Raw genomic sequence first — 17,799 nt, forward strand, 5'->3', positions numbered from 1 at the left:
GTAAAGATATGGAGTGACTCGCTCTCTGTAACCACACGTTCACACCTGTTAATTAATAGTACATTTAGAGTATCAGACTCGTTGTTATTCTTTATTCAATTCAGCCAAAACGCTCAGTAAATGAACCAACGCCAAATTCTACTCACAACCAGACCAAATAATGTTTTGGAGAGTGTCCAAAACTAAATTCTAATTTCAAAATAAGTTTCCTTGTGTACAAGGTCCTTAACATGTAATTCCTACATCTTCATAGGAAACAACAACATTAACAAACTTCAATACATTTTGAACGAGATTGTCCTGGACAACATCTCCAGACAAACGAAACCCGCTCCGGCTGGTTCAAAAATATTCAAATCCATATGTATATTTACAACAGAAAAATACACACAAAAGTAAAATTGAGGTTATATTCATCCGGACTATTTAACTCTGTGTCTCTCTGAAAGACGTCCGTGTCTTATTATCCCATAGCAACACCTTCACATGGGTGCATTTACCCTCCTGGGTGCATTTACTCTCCATCTTGCCCTCCACCACTACTGCTCGTCCTCATCTGGCTCTCTCAGGCCCTGGCTGTGTAACGTCTTCCCGGCCATCTCCATCATGGCCTGCAATTCTGGGTCTGCATCTAAAATACTCCTCTTGTTCTCGTCCTGTCAAACAGAGTAGTGGCACAGTACATTGAGCGTGCCATTCACTTACCACAGTTAATTATTAGTTATTCATGTTAATACATATTTGTCCTTTACAAGAGTACTATATATATATACATATACAGTATATATATATATATATATATATATATATATATATATATATTTGTTTGTTTGTGTGCTAGTAAATATGTGTGTGTGTGTGTGTATGTATGTGTATTTATGAGTCTGCTTGTATGTGTACCTGTTTATACCTACAAGTCTATGAGTGTTTGTGTGTTTGTATGTTTCTGTTTGTTTATATCTATGCATGCATACACAAGTCTACTTGTGTGTCTGTCTGTGTCCGTGTTCGTATCCATGAGTGTGTGTGAGTGTGTGTATTGTGGCATCCAACGCGATTTCGCACGGATCCACTTTGACGAGGGTAGAAAGCTGTTCAGAACGCGTGACTTTTCGTGTTTCAGATTTTATTATATAGCTTAGGGTTTACACAATAAACACGATCACGACCACGGTCAAAAACTGTGTCCTACTACACCCGCCAACTCATTCAAACAACCCACCACCTGTTACCTGTAAGTAAAGGTGAATCACCAAAAAGGGCGGGGCTTAGACACTCAATCAGTGCCCAACACTAAGCACCCTGTGACACAGGCTACACCAAACATCATATCTGGGTCTAGATCGCGATACTTACAATATTCCGAAATAACAGAAATTACCAAACAATATAAATATCACAAATAAATCATAAGCAGCCGAAATGGCTCCAACATCCCGGCCCCTAATTGTCCATATCATCAAATTGACAATTATACAATAATAAACATGGAGCATTTCGTAATTCTTAAATAATGGAAGCCATACATTTTACATGATAAAGTCCAATGAAAAATGGTTCATTCTTCTTCGAAAAAAGGTTTTCAAAATCCAAAAATAATGTTCTTTTCCTGTAAAGTGCAAATAAAAGATTAAGTGTCAATGTCAACGTAAGGGTCAGTCAGAGTCAAGTCAAGTCACACCTCTGGAGAAGGCATAGATAGTGACAGGCCTCTTCAGGATGTTGCTCCTTGTTCTGACTCGTCTGAAATGTCCGCAAGTGAATAAGACGCCGTACTTTTCCATCACACTCCGGCCCCTCTTTGCTTCTATTGGGCCAGAGTAATCAACGCCCACGTAGGTGAAGGGAGGGTGGTCCAGCAGTGTGCAGCTGAGAAGCAAGTCGGACATCTTCTGCACACTAGGGGGAGTGTGCCAACTTCTGCAGAATATGTAATTTTTCATGATTGTTCTGGTGGCAGAATTGGCTTTTATGACCAAGTATTTTTGGCAAAGTTTTGAAAGCAACTTGTTTCTGCCGCCATGGCCTACTGAACTGTGGATGTGGGGGAGGAGCAGTCTGGTCAGATTGATGTCTTTGGGTAGAATGGCCAGATGCTTGAATTCTTGTGGTAGTGCCATCCTACTCAGTCTTCCACCTACTCTCAGTACTCCTTCCTGGAGGTAAGGGTTGAGGGTTAAAAGTTTGTTCTTAGTTTTAACAATCTTTCCTGCTTTCAGTGCTGAGATCTCCTCCCGTAAACAGGGCAAGAGGGTCTCTTCAGCAGGAGCGAGATTTTCAACAGACAGATGTTCCTGTGTCTGTACCTTTGGGTCTTTTCCAGATACCTCAGACTGTTGGTGAGCGAGTGCTGCAGCCTTCTGATGCAGACATCTTCTGATGTTTAGGCTGGTCAACTGGTCCAGACCACTGATCCATGTCTCCCATCTCTTGGCAACGGCGGGCGGAATCTCTGAGTCCCATCCATAGCTTCCTCTGCAGAGTTCTTGCATTATCCTCTTTACTGGAAGGACCATAGGTGCAAGAAATCCAAGAGGATCGAAAACAAAGTTAGCGACTGAGAGTATGCCCCGCAGTGGGTAAGGCTGCTGTTTTAGAGAGAGATTAAAACAAAAGGTGTCTGACGAAACGTTCGACTGCACACCAAGAGCGCGCTCTATTGGCAGCTCCCTCTTCTCCAGGTTGACATCTGCAATTTCTTTTAAGGCGCTGTCTTCAAAGGACAGTTCGGGTTGCTTATCACGAGCCTTTTTCAGGAAGTCCAGGTTGTACTGCTTGACCGGCAGTTCTTCTAATCTTGCCACAGAGATTCTGTTGGAAGAGACACACGGTCGACCACGTTCATCCGTAAGTGCACCACCACTCAATGGGCCGTTGATGATCCATCCTAAGTGGGTTTTGACAGCATAAGGCCCGTCTCCTTGGCTGTGAATGACTCTCCAAGGCTCCAGTGCCCATGGGGCATTGGCGCCGATAAGTAGACCTATATCTGCTTTAATGGCTGCAAGTTGAACTTCTTTTAAGTATGGCCACTTCTGCAAGTCCTTCTGTGCAACAATGTTCTCATGGCTCACTGGGATTCTGGATTGCGTGAATACTTCAGGTAAGTGCATAAAGTCTGTTCCATCAATGCTGCTCACCTCTAATCCATTCACATGGTAAGTATTCACAACTCTTTCTTGTCCCATTGTTCGTAGTAGGATTTCAGTTCTTCTGCCCTCAACATGCAGATCTTCCATCAGCTTCTCTGTGCAGAAGCATGCATTGCTTCCAGGATCGAGGAATGCGTAGGTTTGTATGAATTGGTTGCTTTTCACACTCTTTACCTTCACAGGCACAATGGCAAGCTTGCAGTCAGACACACCGGCCCCAGTATGCTTCGTAGTCATTGCAACAGCAACAGAATTACTGCTAATAGCTTCGGGGATGGTGGACTGCTCCACATGGTCAGCCTGGCCCTGACATGCAAAAGGCCTTTGGATTGAGGGTTGCTGCTGATGGATATGCAGGATTGTCGGGTGTTTTTTCTGACATGTTTGGCAGGTCAGACGTTTCTTGCATGCGCTACTTGTGTGACCTTTGACAAGACAAGCAAAGCACATTCCATTTTCTTTTAAGAACTGAATCTTTTCGTTATGTTGCTTTCCTGCAATCTGGTGGCAGGATTCAATGAAGTGGTCTCCTTTACAGAAGATGCATGGCTTTGTGAACGCCACTCTTGAGAGGTTCTCTGGTTCTCTTGTTCTTTCCTCACTCAGCAGCGCATGTGTTACTACTGGAGCAATTGTGGTAGCAAAGCTTTTCCTGCTCACCATGCCTCTCTGTTCAGGTGTTTTTATGCTTCTAGCAGGTGACTGTTGGAGAGAGCCGAACACTGGGTCTAACAACATTCTTGACTGCCTTTCCACAAATTCCACAACATGATAAAATCTTGCTCTTCTTTGTGTGTCTTCCTGTATGTTCCATGCTTTGACTCTCCATCTTTCCTGTAGCTTGAATGGTAATTTTGACAGGATCAGCTTTAAGTTGGATGGGGTGTCAAGCTCAGACATCTCTGACAAGTCTCTGGCTACGTTACAACAGCTTCTTAAATACAGGGCATAGCTGTGCAGCTCTTTTCCGTCCTCAGCTCTAATGACATTCCATGCCAGGGCCTTCTCAATGTAGGCATTTGTGAGGCGATACGGATCTCCAAAGTGAGCATTCAGCAGACGCTTAGCTTCTACGTACCCATAATTTGCATCCATATGTAGACAGCTACGAACAAGCTCTCTTGGCTGACCAGATGTGTATTGCTCCAGGAAATAAAGACGGTCAAGGTCACTGTCTGTCTTTCTTTCCACACAATGTTCAAAAGCCTGAATAAATGGACGGTAGTTTAAAAGATCACCATTAAAAACAGGTATTTCTCTTATTGGTAGAGAGGCTTGTCTTTGTTGTTGAATTATTAAATTAGCAAGATAATTCTGTGTGTTTAGTGGACTGTGTGGCAGTCCAGGCTGCAGATCGAGAGGGGGGGGTCACATGTTCATGTTCTATCCGAGTACGAATCCTTGCTGGCTGGTCCACATTAACGGTTGTTGAAGTCTGTGCTTGTGCTTGTGTTTGAACCTTTAATCCAGTATTGAGATACATTGTTTTTGGTGCCTCTTCAATAATTCTCTGGAGAGGTGTTTTAGGGACAGCACCCAGTCCTGTGAATTCAGCTGGAGACTTCTCAACATAGCTTTCCAAATAGGCATTCATTCCGTCACCTGGAATGTGTGAAGTAAAGTCACTAGTGGATTGAAGGTGAACACTTGAATCGTAACTTTCTAAAACTTTCAATTTCGCATCAGCTGCAGCCATCTTAGTTTGAATATCGATCATCTCCATTCTGGTTTGGAGTTGCGCTTGCTCAAGTTCGAGAGCGTGCTTTTGCTGTAGCCCTGCTGCACTGGCCGCAAGGGCTGCTTTCTCCGCAGCTGCTTGTGCGCGCATGGATGAGAGAGAGGTGGAGGAGGCCTTTGATCCAATCTTAGACGCACTGTCTCCCGGAGTAATTTCACTCTGTAGAGCGGTTTCTGTTTGTAAATCCAATCGTTGTGGTTCTACTTTAGAATGTGTCCACTCATCCATATGATTTACGTAGCTTTCAAAGTCATATATTTTAGGTTCATACCATTCACTATGATCCTTCTCCTTCTCTTCCTCGGACATCAAAGCTTGAACGGATGCGTGCGCCTCCTTAAATCCACTCATTGCACATTTTAACGTAGCAATGCTCTCGCTTATTATTTCAACACTTGAGTGTCCATCAAAAAGAACTTTTGTTTCATTCATTTTTCTCGTGCATATTCCCAGCTTTGCACGTCGGGACGCAATTAATTCCTTAAGTTGCTTCATTTTTCCAATCCACGTCCTTTTTCCAGGTTAGAGTTCCACAGTTAGATTTAACTCCGTTTTAGTTATTATTTGTCGCTACTTTCAGCGATATATTTTCAGCATTTGCAGTCAGTTTGTCAAGACAATATTTACAATCTCCTTCGCAATAGTTGGCTGTGGTTTGAATTTCTCCGTAACAAACTTTTTACTCACGGACTGCTGTAGGATGCGTCAAACAATCCTTCTAATGCGTTGTCTTTGTATCGGCAATCCAAAACAGGCAAAGTCCTTTGTTTGCGAAAGTTTCCTTGGCTCAAATCCACAGACTGACACGGAGGCTTGTTGATTGATTCGGACAGTTTTTGACTTATATTGTGGCATCCAACGCGATTTCGCACGGATCCACTTTGACGAGGGTAGAAAGCTGTTCAGAACGCGTGACTTTTCGTGTTTCAGATTTTATTATATAGCTTAGGGTTTACACAATAAACACGATCACGACCACGGTCAAAAACTGTGTCCTACTACACCCGCCAACTCATTCAAACAACCCACCACCTGTTACCTGTAAGTAAAGGTGAATCACCAAAAAGGGCGGGGCTTAGACACTCAATCAGTGCCCAACACTAAGCACCCTGTGACACAGGCTACACCAAACGTCATATCTGGGTCTAGATCGCGATACTTACAATATTCCGAAATAACAGAAATTACCAAACAATATAAATATCACAAATAAATCATAAGCAGCCGAAATGGCTCCAACAGTGTGTGTGTGTGTGTGTGTGTGTGTGTGTCAGGTTCTGACCTGTTCCGGTTCTGGAGGCTCACTGACGGCCCACACCTCCAGAGCGTCCAGGCTGAAGTCCTCCTCGGCTGAGAGCTGGGGACTACCATATGTGGTACACTTCGGCTTAGCGCGGCTGTGGCCACGACCAAAGTCACTGTCCAGCCACAGCCCAAAGTAGCCATGCTGCCCTCCCATGCCCTGAGGCAAGAACACACATAACACACAGAACACAGGGGTTTATGTTACAGGTGAAATCTTTTAGTTACACAAATGCAAAAAAGTCAATTATTCACTGCATCGGTTAGCTATGAGGTATTATTACACGGCTCTTCTTAATGCTGTAGAATGCTCCATTCACTTGAATGAGGCTTCCCAACGTTCTGCGGTCCGTTATTAACCGATAGCAGACCGTTACTATGCAATAATGACCGCTGTCAAGGAAAGTGGCCTTTTTGCCTCTGATGCACGTCTTTCGTATCACTCCACAAGTAGTCCGGTAACTTTTCAATGGAGTTTCAGCGGACGGTTGAGCAGCTGTGTTCTAAAGAATGTTTGTTCAATGTTTGAAGTTCAACGTCTTTGACAAACTATTTCTCTGCTTTCTCCGCTTTTAAAAACTAATGGTAACAAATAAATTGTAAAGAAAACACACTGTGTGAAGTAATTTTTTCGTGTTGGCAAGTAGCCGTATAATAAGCGGGATAATGTCAGGAAAAAAAGCCCCTTCATGGTGAAGCAACACCCCTCCGCTACGCGTCGGGGTGCTGTTCGCCCTGTCGGGGCTTATTTTCCCGACAATGACCTGCGTTCTATACATTATCCCTTACATAGTTGAAAATACAAAAATTCCACAGAACCATGTCATAAATACTTCACTGTACATGAACGATAAAATTTGCCTAGAGGTCAATGTGCTAAAATGAGATCATCTGATCCACCCCCTATACATATGCAGTCGTGTACCTACCCTGGAGTTTCTACAGTAATAATAATAATACATCACATTTATATAGCGCTTTTCAAAGTCCTCAAAATCGCTTAAAATTAAGTCATAAAAAAGATAACAAAAGAATAGAAAATATATTAAAAAAACATGGTCCGTGTGTGTGTGTCGGGGGGGTTACGGTTTAATGTGCTTGCTACAGGACAAGAGGGAGACATGCTGAGTGCATGCTGCTGGGTTTAAGGCAGGTGTTTGTAAAGATTTAAGTGTATAACTCTAGACTCTAGAGCCTGAGTCGGCACAGGCCTCTTTAACTGAACTTTAGCCGTTTATATATCTCAAACCGCGACAACTTCATTGCATATAAGACACATGGGCTTTCCATTTGTGAAACCAGTAAGATGAACGGAAAATTGTCTTTCCATTCCCCTTTATAGGCTCTGTTTTGCTTGTCAAGTTTTCTCTTCAGACTTTTTTTACAAAGACATCGTTCCCAGCTAATTCTTTGCTAACTTCTCTCTGCACGCTATTTTCCCCAAACAATAAACATTGTTACATTGTAAGGAGGTGCGTCAACCAACTATATTGAAATAAAAGTAGCCTAAGATACACTCCAAGTAGAAGCCTAGGTCTAATTAGGAGGCTAAAGATGTTAAAAGAAGTCCATCATTGCTATTATTCACAATAGGCGAATCTATATTGACAGAGGGGGCTAATATAGAGTTCATTAAAATAATTAAATTATTCAAACAGACCAACAATGGGCTCATTCACCTGGTCTAGAGGAACCCCTTTCCCTATTGCCAGGAGTTTAGGAATCCTGAAGAGAATATGTCATGTCTACCAAAAACACATTTGCATAGTATAGGAATAGGAATAGTGAGTATAGTGTGTGTGTGTGTGTGTGTGTGTGTGTGTGTGTGTGTGTGTGTGTGTGTGTGTGTGTGTGTGTCCAAGTGTGGGTTCACACACAAAGAACTCCCTCACCAGGCCGTTGGGCATGGTCTGTTGTCCCTGGTTCAGATACATGTAATGCTGGTTGTAGCCAGTGCAGGTGTACACACGCATGCAGGGGAACACGGAGAAGAGGAAGCATCTGGAGTCTCCTGTTTAGGCAAAGCACCACAAACCACATTATTTACAACCAAACACAGCCCACACATGCATACAGACTCTGACAATGGCCCCTTACAATTACCACCCACAACAGGATCGATACATCCAACACGATCAAAGAATTTCAGAATTAATTTATTTAAGGGGAGATTCTGGGAATTGAACGTGTTGTTATATTGTATATGTGATTTTTATAGGTTTTTTGAGCATGAAAACTCTCTCTAACTGAAGCCCAGATGGATGGGATTAAACTGGCTGGACACTCAACAGAGCAACAACAGTGTCTACTAAAGTTCCCAGGCCCCTAATACACCAAAAAACGGCCAAGGCTGTATTACAACATCATTATTAACGGCCATAACAAATTGTTGTTTAAAGCCCCATCCCTTCCACCCCTGTAATACCAGCTCAATCTCTTGATCCAGTATTCACAACATGATTAGTGATTACGACAGTCATAAGCCACCATATGGTAAAGGATTAATCCCACTCATCTCTGTGAGGAGAAGCGCATCATATCTGCGTGTCACTGTTTTTAAATGCATTTCAAAGTGTTTGTACTCACCCTGAAACTGGGGCCTGATCTCCCAGCTGGAGGAGGCGAAGCCGCCGAACACGTGGCCTTTGGTGTCGCGCAGCAGCAGCACGGTGGGGCCGCGACCCTTGAGGCCGCTCATCATCCGAGTGAAGCTCTCGCCGTGCAGGTGCGTGGAGAAGAGCAGCCTCCAGGGGGTGCTGTGGCCAGCCGGCAGCAGGGGCGTCAGGAAGAGCAGCAGGGGCAGGTCCAGCAGGCTCGCCGCCTTACCCCAGGAGACCTCGCGGCACAGGGGGAGCAGGGTGGGGGGCGGCCTTGAGGGCAGCGTCACCAACAGCCCCTCGCTCACCAGTAGCTCCAGGTAGACAGCCACAGAGGAGATGCGGAAGAGCCAGTCCTCCAGACAAGGGGTGTCACAGGTCTGCTGGTCTGAGAGGCAGAGGGGGGGTCAGAGGAAGGGAGGCAAGGGGAGTTAAAGTGGTAAAAGGTGCAGTGTGTGAGTTGCAACAACCAATCAACCAGAAAAATCATGTGCCCCCTCCTACTAATCCAACGTACACTAGTAACTGTCTCCCCCTCTCGGCAAATGCGAAACCCTCACCTGACACTTTGATCTCTGAACTCAGCTGTTCAGCCAGGAGCTTCACCCCTCTGGCACCATCTCCCAAGTGCTCTGGCTTCCATCCTCGCAGACGCCCCCTGTGGGCCAGAATCTGCACTACAGCTGAGATCAGGTCCTCCAGGAACTGTACAGGGCGGGGGAGAGTGTCATTCTCGGCAAGATTGAGAAACTCTTGAACTGTGCAACTGCACAAGAACTACCAAAGCAGCCTGGCAGCTGCAGTGTCATGTGACTATAGTTCCCAGACACAGGAGACTAAGTATCAAGAGGGCTAAAAATGTATCTTAATTAGTGCCATCTTGGGACCCTCACAAGACTAGTGCTGTGTTATGAATACAATAACACTACATGAAAACAAATCATGAAAAACTCATTGCCCTAAAAAGTGCATCAGTCTAATATTTCAATCTAAGGCTCGAATGAATACCTCTGTAGGTAACTAAGGCTTTCAAATGCAATCGCGGGGTGCACTTTTCTCTTATTACTGCAATATTTACACAAACAAAAATGCAAAGTCATGGAATTTCTGTCATGGAATTTGCTAATTATTTTATTACATTTTTTAATTGCTTAATTATAATTATTTTAACCGCACCTTTTGAAGATTCCCACAGAAAGAAATCTGTGACTTTTGGCCGCAACAATTACAACAAACCCCATTGACCCAGGGTCTGTGTTGTATCTAAGATCAGGTCTTCCAAGAACAGCACTGGGCGGGTAGAGTATTACTTGTAACTTCTAACTTCCTCTTGGCCAGTGTAAGAACCTTCTCTTGACACTTTGACCTCTGAACTCAGCAGCTCAGCCAGGAGCTGTTCAGCAGCAGAATCCTGGAGGAACTGCTTGAACATTTTGACTATCTACAAAGTTCTGTCATCATTTACTGGGTGGGAAAGATTGAGCTACTAGGCACTCAGCACAGATTTTGCACTGAGCAATATGAATGCAAACTTCACCATTACAAATACATCTGTGCTACAAAAAGTCAACACTGAGTCAACTGCATCAAATTTAATCTGGGTTCATGGTTCCAACACCATGGATGGAAATACATCGCAAGGCACAGTTTCTAGGCCACATGAAGAGGGAAATGCAGTGAATGTGATCTGGCAACAGCACATTAGTGAAGTGGTTCACAAAACATAACACATCTCATGATGAGTGCTTCTTACTTATCACTCACTGACCTGTTTTATCTGGTCAACGGTAGCCACATCCCCTTTCCCGCCTCGCTGTGCCATTGCCATCACGAGGGGTGCTCTCTCCTCTGCGGTACCACGGAGGGTGTCTGCCAGGAAGATCACCAGCTGCTCTCGACTAACCCCCCCACCGGGAGCCATCGGTACCCCCGCATCGATGCTGGTCATGCATGCATAGACTCTCATTATCATGGAATCTGATGCCACGCTCCCCATGCTTGCCTATGAGATACAGAATTCATGTATTCATTTCCAGGACTGTTCATTCCAAAAGGACATTGCTGTGGGGGGGCAAGTAGGTTGGCAAAACCCATTAGCATCCTCTGCCCACCTAGCCTGGATACCAGCCCAAACCCTGCCCACAAATTTTTTGGTCAGGGAGATATTATATTATATTCTGACTAGAATCATGAGTATGACATTGTCAGGCTACTGCCCACCCACTATAAGCGTATAATCTTTAGCTAGTGTATTATTTGTAACTGTACTGACTGTAACTGTCACTTTGGAATACTTGTTTACACAAAAGAACACAAACCCTATACAAGATGATCATATTTCTGGCAATAATTCAAGCCTTTTTTACCATACAGCACAGTCTATTCAAATTTGATATTCACTTAATTGGCTACATGTGTTCTACGCACTTTCACCATGTCGACTGTAAGGGCCTTTCCATCTTTCCCAGCTGCACCAGCAGAACCCGTCTGAAGCCGCTCGAACACCCCCTCCACCACGGGTCGTTCGTCGGGTCGAAACCGGGCCAGCCGTTTCTGCACCACGACACTTTCAGCATTCCCCATCTCAGGACATGTGTATGTACCTGCCTGTGCAGAACATTTATACAAGTTAAGATGAAAGGCTAACAAGGGTCATGAGCATCACACAAGAACACTATATTGTTGAAGCGGCTGAGTTGGCCTACATTGTGTGCATACATACATACAACATTAAAGTACATACAGAAAACAAGCACGACATAATTTGTCACTTTGATAGGTTATATTGTAATGGTTAATACATTAGCAATATCAGTAGCTAGCTTCCATCTGTGTTGAAGATGGGTGTAAAGTTATTTCAAGACAACATATGAAATGGACCTCGGTATCAAGTAACAACTACTGAAAGAATATTAATCGTAGCATAGTGTTGACATTTTGACACAGACCTTGAATCAACTGGAGCTTCTTTTCACATAATAAATGCTACATGTAAACACTGTGCACAGTTCCTGTCACTCCTGATGACGTTATGATTGTGTTGTATGAAAACCAATGAAAATGCCACATGCGTGTAGATGTCAAACCAATAGCCAATCACATTGCTCAGGACACATTCCCTTATCCCCGATTGGCTTTGCTGAGACAGGCATGTGCCCACCAGGAGACATCTAATTCCATTTTACGCGTTGTTTCTGCGTTTATTTGCGCAGATTTCACATCATGGTTAACGACTGTAATAATGAACTGTAATGTTACAATTAATCCAAAAACTTCTGTCATAGCGTACATTTGTCTGATAATTAAATATCTAAAACAGAAATTGCACGAAAATCATAGTTAATATAGTCTTCTGAATGACAAATGCTATGAAAACACAGCACAGTCAGGCAGAACACTAAAGTACAAAACATATGGGGCAACAAATATGTTACTAATAAACAGCTCCCTGTTCTTAAGTCTGTTAGGCCTGTTTGTTCATCACAATCACCACTGACCTCGTTTTTTCATTCATTCTTGTTTTGTGTTGTGTTGTTTTGTGGTGTCTACTCTGTGTTGTTTTATTCAAGTTTACCATCACCACCCCATTCAAAATGTACACTTCATGTTTGTGGGTGACTATGTCTGATGACCCAGTTTTGCAAAGAGATATGGCTGAACGGAAAAGACATATAAAGCAACACAATTGGTCAGGAACCACAGTATGCTGCCGGCACCCTCCTCAAGAGGATTCAGTTTCCCCAAGGTGCAAAGCCTCCTACTCAGAGACCTCCTGTGCACCTGTTTTGTTCAGTGAACCAGTCCATGCAACTTGCACCAGCATGAGCCTTAAACCACAGCAGCATTTGTGGCTGCAGCATACAACATGCAAGCGCAACAGGGCATTGAGGATGTGGTGGCAGAAACTGAAGAAGCATGGCTTTCAAGATAAGTCATAGGCTCTGTCCATATTGGCTCTATATTGTGATGTGGTGGATTTTTTATCACAGGACCTCATGATGCAAATCTATATACAGTACATACAAGAATGGGAGCATTCAGAGAATGCAAACCTCCGCCTTGTGACCTTGACCTTTGACCTTGACATCTGAAAATCTAATCAATTATTGCAATTATATTAACCAATCTCCCCACAAAGTTTGATGGAAATCGGTCCATGCGTTTCTGCGTAGGCCTACGTGCTAACAAACAAACTTACAGGGGCGAAAACATAACCTCCTTGGGAGGTAATAACTGAGCGTACACAGAAAGTTTATGAGAGGCCCAGTGGTGTTATTCTAGGTTTAAGTGTTATTAATTAAAGTGTTTCTAAGAAACGTGGGGCATTTTTATATTAACAGACATTCCACCGTGTCTAATGCTCTATTCCTTCATAACTGAAAGCACAACATTGGCTACTAATATGTGCAAGAGAGCCACCTGGACCTGAAAGTATGTTATTCTCCTTTACGCCGGAAGAGGGCAGTCTTCGGCAAGTATCGGCTGTTGCCCAGAGTTCTGCAGCGCTTTTCCCATAGAGTGATAAAATAAACGCCTTTTAAGGGCATGCGATAACACAGAGGGCAGGGCGTGTTCTCATATTCAGCGCTCTGAACGCTCGCGTCACACTATTGTTGGCAGGGTTATCGCGTCGGCCGACTGATGGCAGAGTATAGGCCACTTATTTACTGTAATGGATTTTAAATAATGATAATAATCAAACAGTGAAGGTTTAATCTGAGTCTAAGTGACCTTTACTCAGAATGCAAACTCAGTATAATGATAACGGTTTTAGGTAACTTGAATGTCACAAGCAACTCATTCAGTTGTCATTCAGATCACTGGGCTACAATTTCTAGCTTTCAAAATAGGACTGAAAACCGACCCACTACGTAGACCTACCAAGCCAAGCAAACCAACAAAACAGCCATTGAAGACATTTTTATGAAGAGGATAGATAAAAAAAAAGTTTTATTTGTGTGTCTCTGTCAATTACCATGTATGGTAAGAGTGAGAAGCATTTTTGCAGGTTCATCTCATTGATAAGCTTTCACAGCCCACAGAAGGAGGAAGAGAAAGACATGAGAGAGAGAAGTTGTCATCTGTGGTGGGAGAGAAGTGACGTGCAGGTGGAGGCTGTAGTATTGCACCAGCCAATTCTCCGCTTGCAGCTTGCATTCTACCCACAGTGCTCTTTTGGTAGATCTCAGAAAGGCAACAATATGCATGTCAAGGGATAGGCCTACATCAACTCGATCCTGATATTGAAATGACATGTCTTTTTTGTGAAAATAGCTTTGTGAATGAAACAGAAAGTGGTGTGACCTAATGAATGACAATTTTGTCTGATTTCCCCTCCACTCCTCAATGAAGCTCAACCCTTGGAACAAACACTTGCACACTCCACTTTTGTCATTTTTTGCAGTAAAAAAACACTGGAAACACTTGAAAGACAAAATATTACCACTCTATTACATTTTTCAAGTGAGGTTAACCATGGCATTTGACAGTACAGTGGCAAACCATGTGTATTCTTTGTGCTTCTTGCAGGTACAGGCAAGGCAAGAATGAGCTGGATCATTTTCAGATGTGAATACTCCCGTAAAAGACATTCTTGACTTGATAGCTATCTCTGGGAGGAACCTTGCTGTGTTTTATCTGTGGGACTGTCAGTCAACAAGCTGAGACATGTAAATGTTTTTTTTCCTCTATTTTCTTTCTTCTGCAGTTCTGCTTTCCTCTCCCTCAGCCTGCCACCTACTGCACACAGCCCTATATGGTAATAGCATAGCCTGACAGCAGTGTGAGTGTACAGGAAATATTGAGGGTTTGTGGACTGACGCATTGCACGCTCAGAGTTACACCGAAACACATATGACACACACACCAACACAGGCATTGAGAGAGTGTGTCATAAGGGAGACTGTTTGTGTGTGTGTGAAATAGAGAGAGAGAGAGAGAGAGATAGTGTGAGAGAGAGAGGACAGGGGTGAAATAGAAAAAGGCAGAGACAGACTAAGGCAAGCAGACACCTGTGTCATGAAAGAATCCCAGCTGTGACACAGTGTTTACTGCGTCTCATTGGCTGAGGCATGTGTAACGAGTCACTAGGGGGCACTGTTGAATCTGGCCAGTTCTAGGCGTAGCATTTCCAAACATGCCAGTGACAATGCAATGGAATCCCTCGCTCTGTGTCTCTCTCTGTCTCTCCCCCCACACACAAGCGCACATTTTTGTCGCGTTTTATTGCTGAAACGACAAGTGTTTAGAGGACACCAAACAATAACTCCTCAGAGTTGTCTTGGCAACCGCAACCATACTTCTGCTTTCGCATGTCCTTCTGCCTGTTTTTCAGTCTAAAAGTGCAAGAACGAGTTCCCTTGACCCCCTTCTGACTGCACTGTAACCCAGTTTTCTGTTCTCTTTGCTGCACTACCCCTAAACCGGGGGGCCCTCGGACAGATCACACTGAACAGTGCAGGAGAGTTACATCATGTTCAGGGCCTAGATCTGCTACTGTTGGGATGGTGAGGACTACTCTGATAGGCCAGCCCCACTGGCGCCTAGTAACCCACCACCATTGCACAGTGCTGCTTACCACCTCCTGGTGTTGCTTTGAAAGCTCATTCTAAAAACACCTTAGAGGAAATCTCAGGTTTAAATCATATCAGTTATCTTTGATGAATAATTCTGATAATGTGTTGTCGTACTGCCGAGACTGTGAATTGGTGCTTTGTGTTATACTGGCAAACAGCCATGTAGATTATTTCTTTTTGTCGAAGAGTTTTATGACATGCGTGGATTATAGCTTTCAGAAGAACTATCTAGGCTGATATCTCTTCCCTTTTACACACCATAAAAGCCATTTTACTACATATCTTAAGGGACTGAAGGGCATGTTCAATGATGCACATATAGAATATACGCCATACCATAGGTTAGCATTCTGCTGAACATACGTATATTGCCAAACTGATTCCTAACAGTCCCTCATGAGTCTTCAATGATTTGAAGAGGGGCTTGTTGGAGTATAATTGCAGAGCTTTAGTCGCTTTAGTCACCTACATACCTCTGAGACAGCTGACCTTTCCTCTTTGATCTGTATTTGTGACCTTTCAGTCTCACATGACTCACATGATGTTCAAGCCTGCGCTATGCAAGGCACGATCAATAAATAAATAGCTATTTTACTGTGTCCATTGATCCATAACGAAGAGAGTTATAGTTTAATTAGACAGAGAGCGAGAGAGAGACAGAAAGAGAGAGAGAGAGAGAGAGAGAGAGAGGATGGAAAGGAAAAGGAGAGAGAGGCTACTAAAAGCTGAGACAGGAAAAAAGTTGTTGCACTCATTCAGGTTTTTAAAAAGCTTCTACGTAAATGTGTGTGGAGCTCAAGGTTTTCTTCATTAAAGGCGAAAATACTCTCTGCATGCTGGACAGGATCGGACGAAGGGAAAACAATGTTGTTTTTCATTTTTCATTTTTGCATGGTGACAATCCTATGGAAACCACAGGTCAAGTAAATTCTATACAAGGAGCAAAATGCAGATGGACAAATACACCAATATCTCTTAAAGAAGTGTGATATGGCTAATGAGGTGTGATATTGCAAGCATGTCTCAACATGGTCTAACTGAGCATAACCTGAGTAGACGCAGATGGTGAAACTGAGTTTGCTCAACCTATGATCATCCCTCTGTCTCTGAATTTGAAAGTGGAAGACTCACACCCAGACACTTTGAGGAAGTGAGTCAGACTTTGTAACTTCTGTGCTAGTGGTTTTAAATGTTGGAGAAGAGGATTAATTCCCAGAAAGTGAGATAGAGAGAAAGAGTGTGTGTGTGTGTGTGTGTGTGTGTGTGTGTGTGAGTAAGAGAGAGAGAGAGAAAGAGAAAAAATGGACTTACCCAACAACTTTTGAAGTCATCAAAGCCTAGACCAAATCCCACCTACGCTATGTTTATAAAACAATTTGGAAATCCACTCAGTGTTCTGCCCTTATTTTGAGGGCTTTGCCAAAAAATCACAACAAAAAGAGTGGTGCCCTTGTACCTTGTACCATTTTCTAAGTATCATGTATAACTTTTAACCTATAATAATAACATGTAATAATAAGCTTTGTGTGTAGAAAACTCTCTTTAACATATAGTATGTCTGTTAAATGATGTGCAGTTAACGGTTGCTACCATTACCTGCTTTATAAATAATTCATTTTAATTGTATATACATTGCGTGTGTGTGTTCTGCTTTCAATGGGTAAATGAGTGTACGAGCTGATGGCCGGTCCCTGCCAGGCAGTTGGTGGCAGTGGGACCGGGCAAACTTCGGTGTAGTTTTGGGGGTGCAGCTCGTTAGCTGCCGACAATGGCAGCTCTGTGCCAAGGCAAGAGTGGCATCCAGGAGCATTGAGAAGTGACCCATTCACACTCGCATTCCCTCTTCCATTCAGACACCCTCACAGGGCCCCCCTCATTCGGCCCAATTTACCCCATCCCCCGCCCCCCTTTCTCTCTCCTGCCCCCCCACCCCACCCCTTACCCCAACATCGGCTCAATCTAAATAACCCCTCCAGTCCAGAGAACCCCGTGTTCCCAGCTCAGCAAATACCCCCACCCCCAACAACCCCCTCCCTGCCCTGAGGAGAAAAGATGTGTTGCAAAAGTTTCCCCTCTAGCAGAATACAAAAAAACAAAATGGAGGGGTTGCAATAGGGGGGAAACCCGGCTCCCTCTTCTCTCTCTCCACAGCCCTGCTGCCCTGGAGAATTGATCACGACAGGCTTTAACGAGCGTGAGGCAGGGGTCACAGTCTGCGGGTTGGGTCATCCAAGTGTGAGCTAGTCACCAGGGAGTAGCCATCAGCTGACTCCAGCTGACTACTAGGTCATGATGACAGCCGTATGGCTGCATTACGTCTTCATTAGCCGACTCAGAGAGGAATGCATATTGTTCAGTGTGAAATGGCTGCATTTTCTCAAATGGAATAAAAACTGGACACATGCGAGGGTCATGACACTCAACATATTTCTACT

General features: G+C 43.7%; 1 protein-coding gene across 1 annotated transcript; it reads right to left on the reverse strand.

The window, feature by feature from the left end:
* Positions 1-234: 234 nt before the first annotated feature.
* meak7 (MTOR associated protein, eak-7 homolog) lies at positions 235-11,817 on the reverse strand. Its single transcript, XM_080842787.1, has 8 exons — positions 11,738-11,817; positions 11,217-11,396; positions 10,558-10,791; positions 9,350-9,494; positions 8,779-9,177; positions 8,085-8,203; positions 6,173-6,352; positions 235-656 (listed from the first exon to the last, which is right to left on the reverse strand). Exons 2-8 carry the CDS (start codon positions 11,370-11,372, stop codon positions 540-542), a joined length of 1,350 nt encoding a protein of 449 aa, XP_080698913.1. The 5' UTR covers positions 11,373-11,396; positions 11,738-11,817; the 3' UTR covers positions 235-539.
* Positions 11,818-17,799: the final 5,982 nt, after the last annotated feature.

The sequence above is a fragment of the Sprattus sprattus genome (assembly GCF_963457725.1).
Source record: "Sprattus sprattus genome assembly, chromosome: 7".
In the NCBI taxonomy this organism is placed as follows: Eukaryota; Metazoa; Chordata; class Actinopteri; order Clupeiformes; family Clupeidae; genus Sprattus; species Sprattus sprattus.

Bases quoted from the DNA above. Each gene is read 5' to 3' on its own strand.
- meak7 (XM_080842787.1), bottom strand. From the start codon at position 11,372: ATGGGGAATGCTGAAAGTGTCGTGGTGCAGAAACGGCTGGCCCGGTTT. The intron at 8,204-8,778 runs GTGAGTACAAAC...TTGCCTAAACAG, and splicing joins GATCAGGCCCCAGTTTCAGG to GAGACTCCAGATGCTTCCTC. The intron at 6,353-8,084 runs GTGAGGGAGTTC...TTCTTGCCTCAG, and splicing joins AGACCATGCCCAACGGCCTG to GGCATGGGAGGGCAGCATGG.